Source organism: Calypte anna, chromosome 2 (genome assembly GCF_003957555.1).
Source record: "Calypte anna isolate BGI_N300 chromosome 2, bCalAnn1_v1.p, whole genome shotgun sequence".
In the NCBI taxonomy this organism is placed as follows: Eukaryota; Metazoa; Chordata; class Aves; order Apodiformes; family Trochilidae; genus Calypte; species Calypte anna.
The window spans coordinates 29,195,806-29,221,185 of NC_044245.1; the positions used below are offsets into that span (position 1 = coordinate 29,195,806).

The 25,380-nt window shown below is 37.1% G+C and overlaps 1 protein-coding gene across 1 annotated transcript in view; it reads right to left on the reverse strand.

Moving 5' to 3' along the window:
- Window positions 1-25,380, reverse strand: part of AGMO (alkylglycerol monooxygenase) — a 187,936-nt gene that overhangs the window by 107,534 nt on the left and 55,022 nt on the right. The window contains exon 4 of the mRNA XM_008494279.2: window positions 4,355-4,458. Within this exon, the coding sequence (XP_008492501.1) occupies window positions 4,355-4,458 (104 nt within the window). The remainder of the gene's footprint in view (window positions 1-4,354; window positions 4,459-25,380) is intronic.

The window sequence follows — 25,380 nt, forward strand, 5'->3', positions numbered from 1 at the left end:
TCACTCGATCAGTCCCTAAGAATCACTCTATGTAAACTCATGAAAATTCACAGCAACTCTTGCCTAAGATGGGGTTGTGGCATTCAGGAATAAAATTCTGGAGTAGACGTGGCCATGAGATTTCTTTAAGAATTAAAAAAGGAGATCAGACTGCCATATGCAGAAGACTATTAAAGAGAAGAGCAACTTTGAAATGCACAATTCTCCACGCTCTGAAACAGAAATGTAGTGCAAACCTCCCATGCTTTGAAGAAATGTCCTAAACACTGGCAGGGAGTGGTCTCTTTTCTGAGTCCCATTTTCCTCCTTCCTCTAATCTAGACCCCCACAGTATTTAATTATTAAAAATGGGTGAGCTAAAAAAAAAACAAAAAAACAAACAAACAAAAAAAAAGAACAAAAACAACTAAGAGATATTTGTCCTTCAACAGCCAGAAGGCTGGCATCTTTTTTTCTCAAAATTTGACTTAGAAAGAAGCCAATGAAAGAGCAGGACACGCGGCCATACTTAAGTAAAGCTACTGCAGTTTTCACTTGTTATTGATTGTACCTCTTTAATGGCATAAAAGCAGGAAATTTTTAAAAGGAATGGAAAAGAAGTTGATCTAAAAACAAACAAAAAAACAAAACCCCAATCAATTCCCAACAGATGTTTTTCAGATTATTCATGGAAGTGGTTCAGAATTGAAAGCAGGGTTAAAATTAAATGCTTTTTCCCTAAAAGTATCAGAGGTAATTTAGTAGTATTTACAGATGACTCAGAGTGGAAGAAAGGATCATCTTCATATTTATTTTCTAACCTAATTCTCGCAATGAGTACTAGGATTTCCCTGCTAAGTGGTGAGATGAGGGAAATTATATATAAATCTATGGGTAAATTTGAGATTGACAAAGGAGAATGCTTTCCTAACTGCCTCATGTTTCCATGTTTCATGTTTGCAATGTAAGCTTTCTTTTGCAGAGAAAGGATTTCAAAGATCATTTGCAGAAGTAGAACCCATAGGGAGGAACAAAAACCTCTCCCATAAAAAAGGATTTGGTTTCTCTTATTTGTGGTTCCACTGAAACAACAAGATCAATGTCAGTAAAAAAATACAAAATCATTAAATAGTTTTTCTACTGGAAATGCCAGTTCACCAAATCAAAACATTTCATGGGAACGTACCAGCTTCCACTAATCTGCAGAAGAAAAGCTTTCCTGGCTGAGAGACAGAACTTCTGGTCAAAACTGCAGAAAACGTTTATCACACTCACTGATCTTTTCCCATTTGTGGATTCAGCAGCAGAGATTGAGAGCGAGCCATGATAACTGATAACCTGATGGGAAAGGCACTCAGTGAGGGGGGGGAGAGGGATCCATATCTGGGGCTGCTCCCCTGCAGCTGTGTGCATTGTCCCTTTTGTGGGGTGTGTGTCCTTTGCACTCTCCAGTCTGGGCATTTTCCACTTTTTGTCCTCTCATCTCTAAGTGAAAGCTTTTAAACACTTCCACTACAGACAAGAGAACACATGAAACTTGTAAGGTGTAGCAGGAGGGCTGAGGTCCCTGTGCTGAGCCCACCCGATTCCATGCTGAGTTGTGGGTTGCAGGGGGGCTGCAGTGTATGGTGGGGAGGCCATGGGGCAGTTGCCAAAAGCTACTTCGTGTGGACTACACTTCTGCAAGGATTCTGCAGGGGATGAAGGTAAGGTTAAAAAAAAGAAAACACAACACCTCTTATAGATCCCAGACCTGGCAGTTTCCTCAGTAGTTAAGTGAACTTTGTGACCCTATACTGAGAATGGTTACCTGTTCACTTTGTGGATTTATATATTGATGTTTCTACTGCTTTTAAAGCTACAAGCACAGTTCAGCCCTTTATCTAAATGTATAGTCTAAAGCTATAAAATTATTATGGACCTAATATTTGCAATTGAATACTCATAGGAAAATCAAGAATGGATACTCAGTAAATTAAATCATAACTTTTCAAGGTGTATATGCAACTCTTCTTTCACAATTGCACTTTAACTTCCATCAAAAACAGAAATATCTACAGTAGAAGCTTGCTGATTTCTTCTTAAAAATCAATATGCCTTTTTTTTTCCCCCACAGCTTTTTCCCTACACAATGGGCTTCCAAACCATCTCTTGGTTTTAACATTAGGTCTGCTTCTCCATGACCCCTTGACTGAAGTAAGATATCTCCTGTGTGTGCAGACAACATGAAGCAATAGGCATTTGGTTCCAAGTTCAGAAGTACATTTCACACCACTGACTGTATTTAAAGCATGTTTTTCTCTTCTCTTCTCTCTTGTTTCACATCTTTTCAATCAGCTCAAGCACAACCCACACAGATTAATATGCTGATTTATTTGTCTTACAATGTTTAACTTAAAACACATACGGAGCTGGCAGCAGAACAGTCCCACAATCCCACATCATCCACCACAATTTTCTCACAGCCTTCACAAAACTGGATGTCAAACTGCATTCAACAGTAAATTTTCAGCAACATCAGATCGTTCTCAGAGATTAATTAAAGGCTTCACTGAGTTTCAGTTTCGAGACCAAGGCATACATAGGATTCTGGACAAGTCTGGGAGTTCAGAAAAATAGCAGAGCTTTTACAAGATTTGTGTTCATGCACAGTAAGGCTTTGGAAAAAAAATGGGCACACCTCTCAAAAGTTCTGGGGAAAGGTAAATCAGTATCTACATTAACCAAATATCTTGGCTAATACCAATTATTCAGTGGAAAAAACACTTCACACAGGAGTACTACAGATTCCTAGATTTGTTTCAACTTGCTCAAATTAAATTAACTTTAAATCTACTTATATTATTTGCTCAAGTGATAACAGTGTGGTCCTGGGGATGGTCTTCACAACCTAAGAAGGCCAGACATCTCGACCTTCCTGAATATTTTATGCTCTCTGAGGTATCATCCTCCAAACCATACAGGCAGGCAAAGTGCTTATGCACACACCCATATGTACACAGAGGATTTTTGTCTTCTTTGAATTATTGTTTTTGTTAAGCATTTGCACATAAGGTCCCAATGGGTAAATGTGTATAGTTTAAGTCTTTAGCGTGGCAATATTTACATAGGAAGCAGACTTGTGACAGAGATGCATCCCTTCTGCTATTGCTCATCATGGCCATGTAAATTCGAGGCACTCCTACCAACACCAGATGACTATTTTCTGAATAAAAAAATAGAAAGAATTTACAGAGGTGACTTTAAGAAACAAAATGAAGAAACAGTATCTGCTTCACAATATCCCAGAAGATCTAGTCATTTTTTTGGAACCTAACACTTTAGCTCATGGGCTCAAACAGTTATGAACAACAGGCTAAGTCCTTGCTCAGTGGTATGAACACAAATCCAGACTTACTTTACTGAAGTTAATGGAGTTACACTGGATATGCACTTGTGTGAGCACACACTTTTGGCTTAGAGTCATTTGCTCATAGCCTAGTTGCAGAGATTGCCAGAGGACTGTGGGTTTCCTTCACCACCAGCATTAAACCTCATTTGAGAAGAACATTTACACAGTTTTTGCCATTAAAAAAATACATTGAATACTGCATTTGATTTCTAATTCTGAAAATTCAAATTTTTAACTTAATATTCTTTTTAAACAAAGAAAGAAACTACAGCCTTAAAAGTCTGAGTCCCAGGAGAACATCAGAGAGAAACTGAGGAAATCAGTAATTAAGCTGGGCCCAAAACTAAACACTGAATGGTATGTTACATTTATGGATGGATTTAGAAATACACGTTTTTAATCCTAAAATGAGTAGTCATCTTAATTTATATTGGATACGTACACAGCTCACCGTTTAAAATAAATTAAATCTGAAATAACACTAGGAAAAGTAGTGGCATGCTGCCCTTACTCACTGGAGTACTGACACATGCCATGAGTGAGCAAAGGCAAATAAATACAGTTACATGTCCAAAGCAATCTTTAGTAATGATTTTTCTTCCTACACTTTTCAGTTATACAGACATATTCTAGAGTACTTATGTTACAATCTGATCTTTTCCTGCATTTATGTGTGAAAAACTGAATGAGAAAAAAATGTCCCATTTTACTTAGAAAACTATGAAGATGTAAATGCAGGGCTACAACTTGCCTTCTTAAACTTGACTCCTGTATCTTTTTTTCAAGTTTGCCGTAAAAAAAAATTAATCAATGTATTTTTAAAGCTTATGATTTTCTGAATCTTCAGGTTTTAATTTCTGTGCTTTCAATGTCAAGCATCTTATATAATTTATACATTTTTCTTTGAAGCAAAATAAATACTATGTTTTCACTTTACTAAATCTTATTGATATTGATTTCTTTGTCAAATCTAGATCAACTTACCCAGGAGGTGTATTTTTGCAGTACAGATTGTCTCAGGGCTGTAAATAAATTGTAATCTTCAGAACTGTGATGTATTTGGTGCGCGGCCCACAGTATATTAACCTCTGCAAAATACATAATTTTCAGTGAGGTATGTATCAGAGAACAAAGCAACATTTGTTTCCCAAAACCTTTTTTCTCAAGCTAAAAGCAACTAATCCCCCAACTTACACTTTGCTCTTTTACCATAGTATAGCAGGTAATAAAACCTTAATGCTCAGAGCTGACTTTGGGTAGGGGAGGTTAAATGTCAGTAAGTGGACACAAGTCAGCATAACTTTCCTGCTGTGACAGGCAAGGCTGTGGCAGGAACTGAAATCAGTACTGGAAGATCAGAAGAAGGATGTGTGAGATGAGAGTTTAATGGCCAGAAAGCCTTAGCTGAGTCCTGGTAACACGAGTCAATAGGAGCCCTCTTACAGGCTTCAGAGGGACAAGGACTGAGGATCTTTTGTGCCTGGATTTATTTACTGAAGATACATACTTCAAGACTAGAAGGGGACACAAAAAGTTCCAAAAATCTTAGGCTTCAGATTTTAACAACGTAAGTGGTGTCTGTTGTTAGGTTTACAGTTTTCTGGAACATGTAAATCTCCAAGTCCACTTGTGCCACAGGCCACAAAACACACACATTGCCTGCTCACTGGTGACAAATGCAAGAACAAATGGCTGCTTGCTGGGAACTCTAAACCCAGCCTGAAGAGAGGAGTCTCTCTGATGTCAAAAAGTCAAAAAAAGTTACAGAAAGAAGAGCAAACCCAGTGTCAGCCATGTGCGCAGAAGGCATGGCACCTCTAATGGCACTGCAGTGAAGGATGCTTCAAAATCCTGATTTTATTTCAGTGTATTTTCTCACTAAGTGAAGATCTGGGTGGGCCTTCTACAGCCTATATTGATGTCTGCACAGTCAAGATAAAAATGGTCACGAGGATTAGATGCATAGCTACTACCCATGAAGATGACCTTAATTACAGCAAAATCAGGAAGCGGGTGGTGAATGCAGCACAAATAATGCTTATTTAGCATAAAACTTTAAATTTAAGTTGACATGTATTTCAAAGGGTGAAGCATACACAAACCCTCAGCTGATCAAAGAAATTAAAAGCTTACTGGTTGACTGCCTGCTGTGCATTCCCATTGCCATTGACTTTTTTCACCAGAGCAATTAGAAAAGTGCCTTTGGGAGATAGTAGAATCGTACTCAGAGAACGATATTATAGCATGAATTTAAAGTACTGAAATTATCTGGTGCTAAGCTTACATCAGATAGTTCAGGTTTGGTGATTGGTATGCTATATAATATTATGTCAAAATAATCTTCTTAATGAATCTCAAGGTGTCTTCACCATTTCAGGGGACTAGACCATCTTGTAACAGGAGGTAACAGTCTTGTAAACCAGAAACTGAGAATTTTAACCCTAATTAATTTTGATAGCTTGGCAATTTACATGGCAACGTCATTTTTAAATGTCCTCTAAGTCTTTAAAAATCCTTACAATTGCTGATCTAAAATTGTAATTTCAACTATCATGAAACACTTGATCTGTGAGTTCTTCCCTCTTCAAAAGCATATGTTCCTGAAGAAACAAGTGTTCACTATATCTAGAATTAGTGATTGCTCAAAAAAATTCCAACATCTTAATGCTTCTCTGCCTAATGAGCTCACTAGGAGATGAATTATTCAGGTGAGCTTCAGTACTCAATAATAATAATTTGTATTTGAAATGTTTCCCAAGACCTCGACAGAAGCTAAATGAGTGAACAAAGCATCTGAAAAGGTGGAGGTTAAAGACCTGTCTCCTTAGTTGTTTTAAAAGCATTTACTTCCTATCACAAACTGTGTGTAACACAAGCCTCCCCTCAATGAGCTACAGCTGTACAAACAGGGTACAGTAACTGGATCTCGCTTCTTTCCCCCAGTCATTTTTCAGCATTATGAAAAGTTCAAGGAAGGGAATCTATGATGATTTTTACAGTCTACTTCCATTGTAGTTAAGGTCAAATGGTTTTCAAAATGAATCACTAAAAAGGCATTTTATTAGCATTCATTTTTCACTTAAACTGCCTTTTACACTAACAAGAAAATCGAATAAGGTAACTGAGTATCAGTAAAGTGTTAATCTTTCAGATGTGGAAGTCAGCTTAAATGATCTATCATTCAAAAATATACCCTAGGAATATTAGAGATATAAACAACCAATTCTGCCACAAGTAATTTAATTACAAAAGCTATTTCTGGCTTCTGTTACAGTTAACTTAATTAAGTCCTACTCCTTAATCCTATTGTTGCTGACATCAATGGCACAGACTATGGTAAATTCCTTAGCAAAACAGGCAGAGCTGATGATCAGAAATATTTTTTGTCTTAAAAATTTATCAGATGAAACTGTTCATCAACAACTTTTTATTTGAAATTAAAGAATAACACCGTGAATCTGTGTGAAATAGATCACCCCAAAACTGTCTTTAATTATTAGTACATTAAAAATATTATAATCATAACACCTAGGAGGCATCTCACAAATTAAGAAACAGACCAAGCACTCTTCAAGGAATACAGCTGACCACCTAACCTCAACAGAACCCAAAATATTTGTCTCTATAGGAGAATTGTGGTTACAGTTTTTCATTCATAATAATAACTAGAAGCAAAATGATTAAAGTTATTTAAATGAGAAAAAAAATTATAAAAGACTCTCTCATATGCACTTTCTCTTATATATAGTTACATAAAGATAAAAAGAAGTGCGAGACAGAGATATGGCCAATTCCAACACAGATTTAAAAAAAAAAAACAAAATAAAAAACTCTGTAGAAAACAGGAAGTACTACTGAATTTTGTAGATCTCTGCAGTCAAAACCTCCGATAAAGCCGCAGGAAAAAAGAAGTTGATGGAACTGTAGAAGCCACCCAGATAATTCTTTAATGGGATTTTCTGTTTCCTAATTCAAATGTGGCTAGTATGAAAAAATAAATAAATAGATTGCTGCAACACACGTATATACAAACCTTTCTGATTCAGGAGAATGAACATAGAACTGTAGGATAATTCAGACTGGAAAGAACTACACATGGTCCAACTTCCTGCTCACAGTGGGACCAGGTTTAAAGTTTCTGACTACTACATCCAGCTGAGTCTATAAAAACTTCTGCATCTTCTGCTATTATGATGAACTCTCTCTAACAGAAGACAAAGGTCGCATTTCCTTTTCGTGTAGTCGTGAGGAAAGTTGCACAAATTACAACCTAGCCCAACAAGGGCCTCTTTCCCTGGTGTAGCTTTCCCCATGTTCCTCAGAATGGGTGGAGACCTGATGAGCTATTTGCATGTGGAGAAGAACAAAACAACTACATCTTGCTGCTGGTTTTAATTATCATTTATAATTACTAACATTGTACAGAACTAATGAATGTTATCTTCCACCCCCCAATATAAACTGCAAAAGAAACAGCATGTAATCCCACAAGAGAATCAACCACACCATGTAGAGATAGGTGAGGAAGAAAAGAAAATTGGTGCTACACAGGAATTGCTGGATGATGGAAGAGTTAGGATTTGGCCCTCAGTTATCATCCTAGTTCTTAAAGTCTCCATGAAGTTAAATCAGAGTCAGACCAGCAGATGCCAAAATCTGTGGGCTCCAAGAGGCTCAGAAATGTGGATTCTAATAGTACTTCTAAAGGAAAATGAAGATTTGTTGTTTTTAGGATTCAATATATGAAATCTACTGATAGAAGAAATAAAATGACTGAGGGAAGTGACCTGGAGAAGAGGAGGCTTTGGAGGATTTAGTTGCAACTAAAGGTGGTAAGCATATAGCTTTTTAAGACCTGGGTCTAGAGTAAAGTGAAAAAACATATAACTGAATTAGATATATCTACATAAGACAAGTCATGTAAAGTTTTCATTCTCTTTCAGTCAACACTGAATGCAGCTAGGAGAACAGGGGAAAGTTTTCCCTCAGCAGCTACTTTAATTTGAAAAACCCCTTCAGTTTCACTATGCTGGCCATCTCTTGCAAGTTAGATGCCTTCAGTTTTAATGAGGAACTGAACTACAATTTACCTAGCTAGAAACTCAGAAGATAGTAAAGTTCCATTTACTGTGCCAAGGATTACAACCTTCTGATGAAATCCACAAAGATAAGCATGGGGCAAGAAATCCCCCACCCAGGGTGAGGGCCCTGCTGACCCCAGTGTGGAAACTGATGCTTCCTTGAGCAGTTGACACCTGCAGAGCTTCAGAGGAAAGTACTGTGCAATGTTCACCTGAAAGCAACAGAAAAGAGATCATCTCATGGGTCTACTTCTTTCCAGTCATAATTAGTAAAAACCCCAGGATGACGAGAAAAGAAAAATGTCCTACAAGTTAAATCTTCCAATTGATACTTTACCTATTTGCACCCTCCCTACTCTCCAGTAAACTATTAGCTTTTCTTATGCACAAAACAACAGATGTTTGACTACTTAGTACTTCCCTGCCTTGTTTTAATTCTGTTCTGTTGATGCTTCTGAAATGTTTCAATAAGTCTGTCCTTGTGAAGGGCTTTTTTAAAGAGTCTCATTCCCAGCTGCATTCTACACTTGCATGGGATGAACAGTCAGAGTGCTATCCAAGTGTTGTCCCAGGGAGAGATGCTCATCAGATTTTTTAAAAATAATAGTTGGCTAAAAAACTGTATTTTGGGACCCAGTGTGGATGCCTTTATTCAGTAGGAAGTCACTCTAGAATCTATCCCACCTCAAGTGAAAACAGAAATCTGCCCACACAGATTAGTCATCATTTCCACAACCAAAGTAGATATGATCTATACATGACTCTTTTGTGGTGTAGTCTCTCTTTTGTTACTCTTCTGATCCAACTTTGCTTTTTGTTTTAGTGTTTTATACTAAGAGCTGCAAGATATGTTATTTGCCAAAAGCCTCTGCTTCCTTCTTATTAGAAACGTAATTCTTTTAGGAACAAATTCTTTCCCCAGTTATGTTACTGTAAGTGTAGGACTGTATGGGTTTAATGAGAAAAGGACTGGATCCAAGGAATTTATCTGGAAGACTGTATTATATACCACACACAAAGCATGTATACAGAGAAATGTACACTTCTTTTTTTCTATCAAGACACATTTTTTTCCTGAATTCTGGCTCTGGCTACAGCAAGTGTTAGCAGTTTGTATTCTCAGGATGATCAGTTATTTAAATAAAAAGAGCAGCTGTAAGAAGACCTGAGTTCCAGTGGTGAAATAGACTTGGTTTACTATATAGCCTCAAACAACTTTCTTACCTTTCCTCCTCTGCACAGTTTTATTGTGAAGTACCTATCTCTGCATGCACCCAACAGATTAGCTCTTGGCATTTAGAGGGCAGGATTTTCACTGCTTTTTAGAATAATAGGAAAAAGAGAATTCACTCCCCTTTGCTCCCAGAGTTTGTTTGCCAGGAGGAGAAGTGGAACAACTCGGAGACACCTCTTCAGCCTCAGCACCATCTCATCCTCTTTGGTCATTTTGCGATAAAATGTATTGTGGTACCCAGTTAATTCTGTGATAGTCAATCATGAAGCATGAAATGCAGCCAGTCTCAAACAGAAAATAACGCTACCACGGGACACTCTATAACCTATATAGTTCCAATCCAGCAGCTTAATTAGGAAATTTCACAAGATATTCTGCATCTGATTCTTCTGAGACACAAGATGTGATTTTGCTGTGATTTGTACACTTATTATCTTTGTTTTTCAGCCCTCTTCTTAAGTTACTGTATGTGGTCAGCAAACTATTTACTGAGCGGGCTATCTTATAATCAAGTAAGACACACTATATGCTCCCATGGCTTACAAGCCAAAAATGAGACCAGCCTTTTACAAAACCTGCATCCAGAATCAGTGCACATGCCAAAACCTCCTGCTTGATCTGCTGCCACACCAGTTGAAAACACAAAACTGCTCCCACATAACAAATCCACAATAAGATCTGCAAAACTTAAGATGCAGAATGGCCTAGGGAAACGTGGGAAGAAACAAGACAAGCCAAAGTATTACATATGCTACCCAGAACAAACAAGAGGCCAGATCATATCCCCTCTTAGCAAGAATCCAGGGGACTATGACTTATACTCAGATACATTTCTGAATCTGAAAAATATTTAAGCTACCACATGGTTCGGAAAGCAAAGCTTGGCCAGGTCAAAAATAATGGTCTTATCAGCCCACATGTGCTGTTATTTCCTGGCATCCTCACAAGTATAGGGCAACAGTTGAAAGGCTAGAAAAAGCCACATGGCTTCTGAAAACCCGGTCTCTTCCAGTAGGAGAATTCTCCTCAGAAGCAAAGCTGCATAGATCCAATTTTATGCAAGTTAGATACATCCAGGTAAGCAAGAGCAAAATTCTCAGTTAACTTCATTGAGAACGACCTAACCCATGGCCTGCAAGCTTTTCATAGGGAACTGAACAGTCTCGTACAACACACGCCATGGAAAACCACAAAGGAAAAAAGGTTATTAGGTAAGGATTCAGAAATTAATTCATAGTGACTCAATCTTTGACTTCACTCACATTTTTAATAGAAAGTGAATGTGCATTCCTTTGTGGGGAAAGATACTGAGAAGATAATGATCCAAAGCAATTTTAACATGCAAATGTTGTATTTGGATTTCTTCACAAAGACAAAGCGGAAAAATTCAAGAGGAAGGATCACACAAAAGGAATGAAGCTTCAGTAACATGTACATATGTAACCTCTGAAAATAGAATATTTGGCAAGTCTTTTAGTACACAGCCAGTCTCTCACACGAATTCTGGTACAAAAACTTACCCAGCAAACCTGTTCCTCACACCTTCCTGAAGCCAGTTCAAGTGCTCTAGCAGCTTGGAGCAGCTTTGCAGCTGGTTAAATTTTTGTTTGCCTGAGCTCTGGGTGATCTCTGTACCAAAGATCTGAGTCTTTGGATCAGGGGGAACCATGAAAGCAGCAGCTGTTTCACTGTCACTTGTCTCTTTTGTGGGTGCATGATGCTTGATTCAAGTATCCTGTTTGTTTTCCAGATGTTCTGGCTTTCATAACAGATTCTGTAGGTGCAAGCTGGAAACAGCTCTGACTTGTACCAAAAAAAAAAATTGGGGCCATGGCAGTTTCAAGGAACTAAACTAAAGCTTAAAATCCTATTTGTGAACCCGTTCCCAAGCCCTGTCAAGCATTTCCCACCTATGCTGGATGCAAATTTTTCAACTCCCCTTTCTTCAATAAGGGTTCTTACTTGCTATAGCAAGGTTTATTCATCTTACACCCTCACAGCTTCTTGATTGAGTGACACAGTATAGGTTAACTTCTGCAGCTCATTGATGTAGCAATTCTTTGCAGCACTTAGCTCTTTCTGCACCTTTTTTACTACAAAGAGGAGCATATGGCTCATTAATTGCACAACTATAAATCACCCTGTTGATGAAATTAGATTTATATATTAAAATGCAAACCTGTAAGAAATTCCTGTGTAAAAGAGAAGATCCTCAACAGCTGGTGCAAAGTGATTTCTATAGATCTATGCCACTTTATACAAGCTGCAGAATTGAATCAAGCTTCTCCAAGTATGGCCGATTACAGCACCAGCAATCTTTAGCTCTGAGCATTTGCCAACCTGTATAATATAATTTGGTGTTACTGAATTCTGATGTCAAACTGTGGTATAAATGTGTGAAACACATTAACTGTGACCAAATTAGCACTCTGCTCCTTAGTTTGATGATAAAGAGAACTGAGACTAAATTAAATACATTCCTTTTTTTTAAAAGAAAAAGTTACTGCAGAGAACCTACATTTTTTTTACTTCAGTTTTTTTCTTTTTTCTTTTCTTTTTCTTCTTTTTTTCCTTTCCCAAAAGGATCCCAGCCACTGAAACGTCAGCTCATGCAACTTGAGAAGGTATTCATTTTGGAGGATCTTAAAAAGAAACTGCTGTAATGAAATGGAAAAAAGGGAAAAGAAAGAAAAGAAAAAAAAAAAAAAGGGAATTATCTTTTTTTGGGGGGTGGAGGGGGGAGGAGAGTTCTTAGTCTGCTGTATTCTGGGCTGTCTCTATAAAAAGATTGATGTCTGGTGTCACTGTTAGGAAGTGCAAACTGTTCAGCTTCATTGCAATCTATGTCCTCATCCTCTTGCTCTGCAGGATACCACATACTTTGGCAGGCAATATTCAGATGGGAAGCACTTTAATGGCAGGAATGGATGCCAGTGAAACCTTTTCCCACAATGTTCAAAACTCTGAATGTGCACACGTTCAAGCAACATAAAGCTACAGGATATTAGTATGAAAACAATAACTGATACTAATTCAGCCACATTAATCTTATGTTTTGCCCCTCACAATACTTTCAAAGAATGTGAGGGAAATAAACACACAAACAAAATATATAAAAAATAAAATAAAACAAAGGACTAACTGGAATGAATTAACTCGAACTCAAAGGCATATTTTCAAAGTAAATATCCACAATCCCCTCACATAACTTTTATTTGGTAAGTCATATTCCTTCATTTATTTATTTGTTTCTTCATTTTTCCAAGCCAGATAAGTCAATGGAGTTATTCTGGTGTAAAAAAGGAATTAGCTCTATGCAGTTTTCTCTTGCAGAGTGTTTTGGATGATTTATTAAGCCAAGTACCTGAGTGACAGATGTGTGGAAACATGATCTAGATTTGCAAAGGAATATACTGAAATTTACTGAGATATCAGGAAAACCTGGGGGATATTGAGACACAGCACCCTGCTTAAACAAACTTCTAAACATTTGCATGCAAATGTTTAGTGCAAAAATTTGCATTCATAGGTTTAAAAACCATAGAAAAAGTCAGACGGATGCTTTAGTCAATGCACACAAGTTTTGTACTCTCTATGAACCTCACCCAAAATTTACTGAATTAAGTTGCAAAAAACTTTTTAACAGATTTTGAAACAAGGTCATTACATATTATATGACTAAAACAAAGGACAGTTAATCCTTTTAAGTCAAGTTCTGGTGTTTAGTGAGACTGCCCACCTATATTTATTTATACATAAATAGTCTCAAATTATTTCTCCGAGAAATAAAAAGAACTACTGTAGTAACAGATGCTGTGTGCTTATTAACAGTGATAGATCCATTATATTTGGTAGTCACACTGCTTATTTACAACATGTGTGATGCATACAAAAAGATGCATTTCCACAAAACACATCTGGACCAATGTTGTCTGTACTCATACTCCCATTCTTTAGAGTACACAGCTACCCATAGAGCCTCTGAGCCCATCAAGTAATAACCTATCAGTGCATCTGTCATACAACAGGTTGGTTCTGGACACTATTAAGCATGCTGAAACTTGAGTAACCTCTTCCATTTATCATTCTAACAAGAAGGACATGGGAGCCATGTAGACAGATAGATTAGATAAAGAGACCAGAACACAGGCAACTGTCAAAGCACACAGCATCAATTTAAAGGCAAAAAATAAAGGAGGCATATAAGCTTTCCTCTGTACCCCATCAAGCTGGAATCCACCTGGTAGAGCCCACCCTTAAGTGCATCATCTACAACTATCTAGAAGATGCCTATAGCACCAGAACGCTATTTCTCTCCCACCACACCCTTCCTTGTCCCTTCAGCAGGGAACAAAGACATGTGCCTAAATTAGGTCTACACAAGTTGGTCTTTACATTGGAGCCACCTATGGGCATACAGGTACCAGCAGAACAGTCAAACAATTTCAGAAAGGAATCATCAAAAAGCCTTTATGAAAGCCTTTTACTTGAGTGTCCATTGCTTCCAGTGCAAGCTCTTAAACTCTGACCATCAGCCAAGAGGATTACTTTCCATTCCATTTCCTCTTTCCTCAAAATATTAACAAATGATTGCTAGCTAAAGACTGGTTAAGTCGCAACAGATTTTCTGGTCCAGAGTCTTTTTTAATATTTGCCATAATATTTGGTAGTGATGTTTGTGGGACTGAAGGAGCTCCAGCCAAACCAGCAAGCACTGAAACAGACTACAGGTCTGGGAGTGCAAACTGAGGGTTGGCAGTAGCAGCAGCTAACAGATGAAGCCAGAGGTGAGGGGGAGCAGGAAAACCAGCAGGCTCCTATGATGCTAATTCAGACTGATTTGTCAAAGAACAGCTATAGCACTTGACCTGTAAAGGCACTCCTCCTACACGCTCACTGGTGTTTGCAGCCACATGTCTCCTGACTGATGTTGTATTTTCTGACTTTAAAGGCCTACAGCTAGTGGCTGGATAATTAGTAGCAGAGCTAACAGAAAGGAGTGGTTTTCAGAAATGGAAAATACCAAGAACAAAAAAGATTTTTAACTTATGAATTACAGCATTTTAATATAGCCCACTCTAAGTTAATTAATCTCTATCCTTTATCTGTTTGCTCTAAGCTATAAAATAAGGTGAGATTGACAATCCAATACAGGATGCATCTGCTGTACTCTGTACTTTCCAAACACACAACAATAAGTATTAAAGCCATGAAGTGCAAGATTACTAGAGTGCAGTCTTACCTCAACCATTAAAATTGTATATAGGAAACAGATCTGCATAAAAAAAACCTGGCTCCTCTATTTTATAAAGTGTCATTATTATCTGGCAATGGCAGGGTATTTTATTTTCAATATAAAAGGGTTGGTTTTTTTTTCTTTCAGATCTCTGGTTAAAATCCATTGCTAGATACAAGAACTGACCCAAAATGCGAGCATGCTGCTGGCCTCTTTATGCAGATTGTGCCAAACCTAACTCGAGTCTACCAAAAAAACCCTGTTCCTCCTCAGCCAATCTCCTCCCACAGTTAGCAAGGGAGGAAAGGGAAACACAGAATCTTTCTCTTTATCTGCAAAGTGTTGATTTTTTTATGGAAAACATACTTGTAAGTACAAAGTTTCACAGTGTGTTAAGATATATCAAACAGTAAGCATTTATGTCTAATTTCATAGGGTATTTTATATGCGTGCCAGTACCCATTATCTCTATACCCAGCATGGGAGCTCTCAAGGCTAACAAGTTAAATGACTACCCTGTACTAATCCCAGCACTAATTTACATTTCTTGGTAGAAAGCTCCAGCAACAGATTAAATCTTTTTTTTTCAGCTGCTCAGCCAAGAGACACTCAGCAGCAGCAATGCCCAGAGGGAGTACAACACAACTATGCCAGTCCAGGCTAAGAACATCTTATGCTAAAACCCTGGAGGAATTGCTGGGAGCTTACACTAGAGAATCAAGACCCAGATAATAAAAGTAGTACAATTTACAGCACCAGGTGCCAGTATCCAAAAATCTGGGACAGTAGCTATAGCACAGGAACCTTTTTATTTTCATCTCCAGGGAGATGGATGAAGGGGAAAAGAGGAGGAAACCCCTCTCCCCCCAAACACACACAAAGAAAAAACCAACCAAAAACCAAAACTATTGAACCTAAGGGCTGAAACACATCATGACAGCACATTCCCATATATTTATAAAGAACTTGAAGGGTCTGAAGGCTGACATTTTTTTACAGAAATAGATCAAACCATTCTTTAAGTGATTGTTTTCACTCATTTTAATTCCATTTAAATAACACTTCCAATTGTTTACTACCATAAAGAAGCAACATGTCTGATAAAATAAATAGGAATTGAGACACATGGGCAAAGCAGTAAATTTCTTTGTTCCTTTGTTTATTGAATGAAAACATTACTACACAGAGTTGCTGTTTACTTTCCCCTACTACTAGCAAAAAGAACTTCAGAGTACTAAATGCCCTTCTTATTCCTCCACAAAACTGCCAGAAAGATGGTATTGACATGATAAATATTGGCAAAACCAGTAATAAATGTCTTAGCAAGACATCAGTACAGATTACAAACGGTGCAGGTGTCCGTTGCTAAATCTAAAATCAAAATAAAAACCTACATTTCATTATTGGTCAAGGCAATCATACCACCACTAGATGCTCAACTAATTCTATCACACCACTCTTCTAATAGCCCACAGACTTTCTCTCTAGATTACTAACCTCTAGTTCATGAACATTTCTCTCTGTGCATTTGTTGAGCATCTACCAGAACCTTCAGGCTTCCATCTCTTCTGAGACTTTGGGATCTCCTGCACCGTAAGACCGCATAAGGTCCAAATAATCAAAGTTATAAGGAAAGATTTATAAGGGTGTACAAGAGACAGATACATTTGTTTCTGGAATAGGATAGGACTGGTGAAGTAAAGCTCAGTGGAAAAGCAGGTGGTTGAGATTATAATCAACCAATCAAACAAACTCAGTCAAGCTGGACCAGATGGCCTTTTTTCTGTTACTAATATTACTTATGTTGCTATTCATCTGTAAGAAGTTACAAATAGTTTACCTGTTCAGATTTTTCTGACTCAAATTACATAAGATCAATGCTCTCACTTCACCATCACATTAAAAGTTATCATGACACTGTCTGTAGTTGTATTTAATAATTTACAATGCTGCCTACCCAGAGGAGAAACTGGTAAGTGTAACAGAAGTTTTGCCTTTTACATCACAAATTATGGAGCAAACCATATAAAAAAAGAAAGAAACCCTACAACACAAAACCAAAACTAAATGTAAAAACTTAATCCAGGGGATTAAGGGTTAATAGACACAAACAAATTCTATAGTTAAGCCATATTTCCTGTATTAAAAGATGACATTTTGAAGAAAAACTAATTGGCATGACCAACCTGTAATCACATAGACTGCATGACACATTAATATACAACTGTACCAGCCATGTCTAAATCTCTCCTTCATCTAACATGGGTCACAGTTCAGAGCCTATAAATTTAAATTCAGGAAGGTATTTCACAGGTGCAAGAAAAAGAAAAATATCTCTAAGCTCCCAGTTTGCTTTAATTTATTTCAAAACTATAGAATCAATTTTTATATATAAGATAAAGTTTACTTTAAAATTCAAACTAATGTGAGAATGGCCTTTGCATGACAACCAATCTAACTTACTGTTAGCAAAACAAACGTATTACCAGTTGTGGTGCATACTCTAATGATGTGAAGATTCTGACAGTCATGTGAAAAAGTTAACAGCAAGTACAGGAGTGACAAGCTCTACAGAGTTATGACAGCACATAAGAGCAATTCACTCAATAACTATCTTTACCTTCCAAAATAGCTCTCTCCACTGTAATTTGAACTCATACATTATAATACTTAAGGCAGAGTAATCTGTGCCTATCATACACCTTATAAAAGTTTAGAAATCATTCTGCATTCATGCCTATTTACATTTTTAATGTCATCTTGGTCAATCAGAGTCTGAGTTTTGATTCAGCTCTTCAAGCATTCCAGGTGCAGGAGCATGAGGGCATGTGAAGAACTGTTATATTCCAGTACACATCTACCAAGAGCCTCAGATGAAACTAAAAAATGTATTGACTGATTCTGCAGACACACAAGGATTTTCATTGATGCATGGCACAGGGTTTTTTTGACCAGTTTACCATTTATAGCAACTGTACACAGAATGTTTTCTTTAAACATACTGGGCTGGCTTTGAAATGGAATGGCAGGTGGTGTGAGCACAGCCAAAGTTGACAGAGAGAAAGAAACTTTACTGGGAGTACAGAAAAAAAGCCATTCAAATCAGAATGTCACTATAAACTTATCAGAGTTGTATCCTGCCCTGGAATCACACTGTGGGCAGGCAATACATGGGTTTTCACATCTTTTTCCAGCTTGATGCATTTCAAAGTTTTTGGGTAACCATATTCAGACAGTTTTTTTGTTCTAGTTGACACAGGTATCTGTTGTTGTGGAAAAGCAAAGCTTTAGGGAGTGGAAGCATTCATAGAATCATAGAACAGGCTGGGTTGGAAGGGACCTCAGAGATCAAGTCCAACCCTTGATCTACTGCCGCTGCAGTTACCAGACCATGGCACTGAGTGCCACATCCAGTCTCTTTTGAAATATCTCCAGGGACAGAGAATCCACTACTTCCCGGGGCAACCTATTCCAGTGTCTGATCACCCTCTCAGTAAAGAAATTCTTTCTAATGTCCAACCTAAACTTCCCCCAGCACAGCTTAAGACCATGCCCTCTTGTATTGCTGAGAGTTGCCTGGGAAAAGAGACCAACCCCCCCCTGGCTACACCCTCCTTTCAGGGAGTTGTAGAGAGCGATGAGGTCTCCTCTGAGCCTCCTCTTCTCTAGGCTGAACACCCCCAGCTCCCTCAGCCTCTCCTCATAGGAACTGTGCTGGAGTCCCTTCACCAGCCTGGTTGCCCTCCTTTGGACCCACTCCAGGACCTCGATCTCCTTCCTTAACTGAGAAGCCCAGAACTGGACACAGTACTTGAGGTGTGGCCTCACCAGTGCTGAGTACAGGGGCAGAATCACTTCCTTGGACCTGCTGGCCACGCTGTTCCTGATACAGGCCAGGATGCCATTGGCCTTCTTGGCTACCTGGGCACACTGCTGGCTCATGTTCATTCACTACATTGCAGCATTCTTGCATTTCAAGGAAAATCAGATGAGCAGTTTTAACTCAAGGACCTCTTCAATTTGCAGCCTGCTACATATGGAGATGTGTGTTCAAGTATTCTGTTCAATCAGAATCACAGAGATTTAAAAATGCTTCTTCTATTTTACACCATAAACAGTCTCAACAGCCTTTCTATAACTAACTGATCAGCTGAAACAAGTTAATATTTATCCATATATCCATGAGCTAATGCCAGCCTCATTATTTCAGCACAGTAATATAAGCATTAATGAAAGAAATTCAGCTGAAAGAGTTTATTATGCAGCAAAATATACCGAGAGTTACTTTTCCGGAGGTTCTATTGAAGGCCACAATCATAACCTGTCTGTGATCATCTGAATAAATATTGTGTTAGTGTAGTGTATATACAGATGTTCCTTTATACAGAATTGATTCTGCCTTGGCATGTTTTAGTTAAGACATTTATTCTGGACAATTGACTCTCCCATGATTTTAGTGCAGCAAATTTGAGCAGAATGCTCACACATAAATCAGTCAATATTGGAAGCATACTTAAAAAGTGAAAAGAATAAAAGGTGAAACCAACATATTCCATGCTAGCCACTGCAGTCTTTCCTATGTCTCTTCTAGAATATTTTCAAAGGTATCAACGTTCTCCTTGACCTTTAGACCAACAGATGAACATGCACAAAATGGAAAGTATATAGCAAACACATTTCTTAGAGAATTATCAAAAGCACTAAATGCATAGCATGGTCACAATTTCCCAGTCATATGGCTCTCTTCACTTCCACTGTAGAAATAAGGTGAAGAGACTGAATCAGATTTGGACCTCACAGTTCCATGAGCCTAACTAGGGACAGATTCCTGTTCACATAAATTCCATCACCTGAGTGCCTTGGCATTTTTTAAATGTTCAAAGATTTTGGACAGTCTCTTTTCATTAAAATTGCTTAGAAGTTTCCATTTTAATCTTTTTAAGGAAAAAATATTTCTATAATTATTTTGATTATTAAAAATATAAAAATTCAGAAAGGTGGTTTTCTTTCACTGCTATATCCAGTATTTCTGCATTTGGCCTTATATTACTTAACCAGTAATATCTATTTACACAGTTTAAGTGTTCTTATCATCTATATTATCATACTAGAGTCAACAAAAATGGCATCTAAATTGATCTCTGGAGAGAAGTCTCACAAGCAACTTTTTGAATAGATCTTAATCCTGGAGGGTGCTGAGGCCTCAGCAGTGTGAACATACAATAGGCTGTGCAGCACTTAAGCTTCAGTGCTATACGAGAGCAACAGGAGATAATAAAGCCTGTGAAACAATGGGACTCTCTGGAGACCATTAATAAACTTTCTTGAAGTTAAACTCTATAAAATTTCACACCCTTGGTGTCCTATGGATGTTAGGAACTTACATATAAATTGCCAACCTCATGACCCAAGGAGCATGCAGTTTATGACCATGAAATCTAAGGGTGGGGTAGTTCTCTTGCAGCTTAAAGAGTGTACTGCAAATGACAAACATTTGCCCTAAATTCTCAGATAAATCAAGATGATCACCAACAATGAAGAGCCGTAAGATTTTTTTTCCAGTCACTTTCAGAAAGCATTACACTAATTTTTTAAAAATGTTATTTCTGGGTTGAAAAGTTATGTTGATAGCATAGTATTGGGGGAAAAAAAGGCTTTGTTTGTAACTTTTTTGTATGTCTTGACAAGAAAAATAGTAAGGGTCTGAGTTCAGAAGCACACCATAGACTGTATACATCTGTCAAAGGATGTTGCTATGTCTTAGTGAATGACACCCTTGCAATACAGTCATTTACTGGCACAGGTTACTGTCTATGAACACAGATCCTACTCATAGACTATTTTACAAGGCCAGTTTTCAGCACAACTGAACTTTAAAACTTCAGATACACATGTAGGAATTTGCCTGTGGCCACTATTTTGGATTAATGAATGAGCCCCAGAACACACTGCACATCTGATGAGATCTACAGCTGCAACCCAGAATTACAATTTATCATAGACAAGATCTGCTGGGTTCTATTAGGAAATGGTTTTAGAAGTAGGGGAGTGAAGATGTCATAGGTCACAGCCAAGGGAGGGCTGAGAAAGTCTGGGGCAATTAAGGCAGCCTTACACAACTGGAATGAAAAATTTTCAGCTCAAAATACAACATCTGTGCAACCAACTCTACCATAGCAAGACAATGACCAAAACGAAGGAAAATGATACTACCTTCTCTCATAAAAGTGCTTCCCACAAACGAGCAGAATTTTACAGGGCCCGACTGAGTGAAACGTTCAGGCCATAAGGGAGAAGTTGCAAGGGGCGAGCAGAAGGGATAAGTCAAGTCCTTTACAAATAAGAATCAGTTCTGTATTTGCTATGTGTGGCCTCAGAACTGCTGAGGGAATCGTGAAGGAAAGCCTCCAAGAAAAGAGGCTAGGGGATGTAACTTAAGAACAAAGAAAGCATTAGTGCTGAAATTCCAAGGAGACTTTAACACTTATAATATTAAGGACTTATATTTTATAAGTCCGTAGATACAAAGTATGCACTTTTAGCTGTTTACTTACTAAGTTCAAAATGTCTTAATTTCTTTAGAGCTGCAGCAAAGTAACAAATGAGTTGGTTAAGCAGTTAATGGGAAGAAATAATGCATTGCTAGGGACAAAAGGTTTTTTTTCATTAAAACTGCTGCCAATGAATTTTAAAATAGATTTTCATTACAAATTTCTATATGTCAATATTATAAAAATAATCGCTATTTTTAAATAGTGGGAATGTAAGTGAAAATAGGAAATATAATAGGACCAATTCTTAGTAGCACTAGTAAACTGATTAACAACATATATATTAGCAACCTATACCAGTACTGAGCTTACCAAACATGGTTGTGCAAGGACAGCAGGAATAATTCAAAACCGTAACTTAATTTGGTAACATGAATTACCCCAGTGGACAGCATTTTGCAGGATTGTGCAGAATTATACCAAGTACTAATGCATACATGGGAACCCCAAAAATTTAATATTATATCTATACAGATTAAATGATCATTGATTACTTAAACTATTGTAAATACTTAAATAAAGTGATGGTTCCTCAGCAAAAATAAGATTGATCACAGCTGTGTTGTGACTTTGTTGAAGGTAGCAATTTTTAATTGAAATATTTTTTTTCTGTTCATTTCCTACAAAATAAAATATAATGCAATGGATACAAAAGTGGAAGTAAAAAAATATTTCATTTCTTTCCTACAAGGATGTTGAAAATTAATAGTTTCAGGCAGATGACCCAGCTAGAGGACTCAGAAAGGTAACTACAGGTAACTATAATATTACCTGTAGTTTAAGATTTCCTGTATTTCTTGATCTTACACCTATGGAAAATTAAGAATATGCCTTTCCTTGGCAGTAAATTGGATTAGTAAACTGAGTCAGCTCAAGGAAAGACCTGAGTCTGAATAACACCTGAGTAACAAAGCTGTCAGAGTAAGATGGCAGCTGGACTTAAAGGAGAAGAAAATGCCAGGGGAGGGTTTGAATGGAAGAGTGTGATGGTGTGGCAGGGACTGCTGCTTCTGGATTTGTGTAAAACCCCTCTGCAGCCAACAAAAAGAGGGAAGTGATGGGCACACATGTGCAGGGTGGCAAGGAAGGGGGGGATCAGGGATGATTCCTTCAGAGACAGCCCCCAGGGAGCAGGGCTTGAGATGATTAGAAAAGTGAAGGAAGACAAAAGAGCATTCCCACTCTCCTACTCACTGAATGTAACTTGACTTCACACCCACCGAAGTTCTGATGGCATTGAAAGGCAAACACATACCTAAGCTGTGGAACCACTGAAGTTAGAAGAAGCAAGCAGACAAAGTACAGGATGATGCTTCCCACCCATACATGCAAACAAACTTCATTGGTTAGCTTTATTATTTATTTACAAATATAAATATATATAAATGATAATATGAATTATTATTATAATAATAAAATATTATAAGATGATATTAATAAAATATAAATAAAATATTGTTATATTTAAATATAAATAGTATATAAATATATAAATACATAGTGTATATATATATATATAAATATATAAAGATATATAAATATCTTACTACTTATTTATAAATACTTTTAAACAGAGGTGTCATGTCGGTGGTGCAGGAGCACCTTTTCTGTGTCCTGAACTGCTGGCAGGATGTGCCAGGCAGCTGTGCTCTGCAGAGCACAGGCACAGCCACACTGCACATCAAAGCAGCATCCCCCAGAATTTTTCTTTTCAGGAAAGTGTGCAGGGAAGAAAAGTACCATAGTGGGACTTTTTATTTAGGCTGGCAACAAAGACCACAGCACACATAGCACTCTGATGTATCTCTGACTCACTTTGCAGGTGTTCCTCACATACAGCAAGAAGACCTTCAATAAGTATCTTTAAATAATTCACTCTCCTCTTATATGACTTTAATTTTCTGTTAAGTATTTTTCTGGTCTTTCTTAGATCAGCCTTAACATTACTTTGCTACCCTCATGATGCAGATCCAACAGCTGCTTTTATTGCCATTTTGAAGGCCTCACTTTACTGTACTCTGCTGAACCCAGTTTCAATTTTAAAGGCCAAATTGATGTCCAGATGCTACCAATGTATTTAAAGATGCACAAAGGAAGAAATGGGGCTTTGTTTTCTGCCTTCCACTTAGATTTCTTTCCCTGGAAAGCATAACAATAAATCAAACTCCACACAGGTGCAGTCTTTCTCCAAGTGACTGACAGTCACGTTTTATGGTTTCCAGGAAATGAGCTGATCATATCAGTTTTATTGTTACAACTAATTTTGATTTTTAGTTTCAGAAAAAAATATTTAAAATATATTTTTTCTGTGTAAAAATTCCTTAGATTGGAATGCATATGTGGAAAAACCCTAAGGTTTAAAGGTGTTTAGTATTAAGCTTCTTTGCTTCCTAGGACTATAAATTGAAGGGTTTGTGGTTTGTTGTGTTTTTTTTTAAAGAAGAAAAATAGGAATGATATACTCTCTCCTGAAACTAAAAAAGAAAAAATAAAGTACTTCTGTTGTTTAGAGTTAAAATTCTGAATACAGTATAGTTTATATCCTCCATTGCAAATTTTTGCCTTCATCTAAGAAACCTGATTCATTACCACATAAACAACTGTTATAACTCAATAAAAAATTTGCATATAATAAAGAACAGTCTTACTTTTGAGTTTCATGTTATTTTGACATATCAGAAAATAAAACATAGCTATCTTGATTTTTTGTATAATCTACAACTCAAAAACAGTCATCAGAGTTTTACTGATTTCATGAAGTTTTGTACTTACTAAAGCTTTTTAATTTGGTGGAAAAAGCCCAAAACTGATATTAAACATTTCCAGTGCCTTTATCATCACAGAAATTGTCCCTAAAATACTGAAATACCCTGAACATAACATTGTCGTTTTGTATCCTGAACTCAAAATCAAGATTAACCAAAAACGAGGAAATACTGCTAAAATTTTAGGCTGCTAAAATAACATAAAATCCATCCAGGGATGGTGAACATATGGCTGTATTTTCAAATAAAATCCAGTGGCAGATTTTGAGATGTGGTTTTAGGGTTGTTTTTGTAATTTTAATATAAATCAAAACTGTTGGCCCTGCAAAAAATATAATTTTTTTTTCCCTGTGCATGGGACACTTGACTGGGATTTTAAAATTTCCAAAAACTCCCTCAAAGGGATTATTCCTAACTCTGAAAAAATTTTCCTTTCAAATTTTTAAATATCTTTAGATGATGAAACTTAATCAAAATTCATATGCAGAGATTTGAAATTTCACAATTTCAGTTGTAAAATTCTGTTCACAAACCTGTGCTAAAGTTAATGACACATTTGGTGGAAGGACAACAGGCACACTGGGTGCAGAGCCTGAAATTATTTTTTCCACTATGTCAAGAATAACATGAAAATGGAGCACAGAAAATGAAAGTTTTTATAACATTTTTGGTAAGCATATTGGATATTTTATTTGCTTGTATATGATAAGGTATTATATTTGGCAATGAACAAGTTATACTGAAATCACCATGTATCATCTGTACCACAGTGCCTATGTATCTATATTTAAATACAGATGTTACTGATGTCTTGGTAATAGTATGTAATCAGATCTAAGTCTGTAAAATGGAAAGCAATCTGCGGATATCAGGTTTTTGTTGTTTTGTTTGCTAAGGCAGCTAGTTCTGCCATGACTCAGTGCCATAGTCTAGTGACTGTGGCAGTAGTTGATCAAGGGTTGGACTCGATGATCTCTGAGGTCCCTTCCAACCCAGCCTATTCTATGTTTCTATGATTCTATGAAAGGTTTGTCAAATATAAAGTACAAATGTATCTTAGGATTTAGATTCCTTTGGATTTTTTTTTTTTTTTTTTTTTTTTTTTTTTTTTTTTTGTATGGTTATTGGAGCATGCAGCAAGAG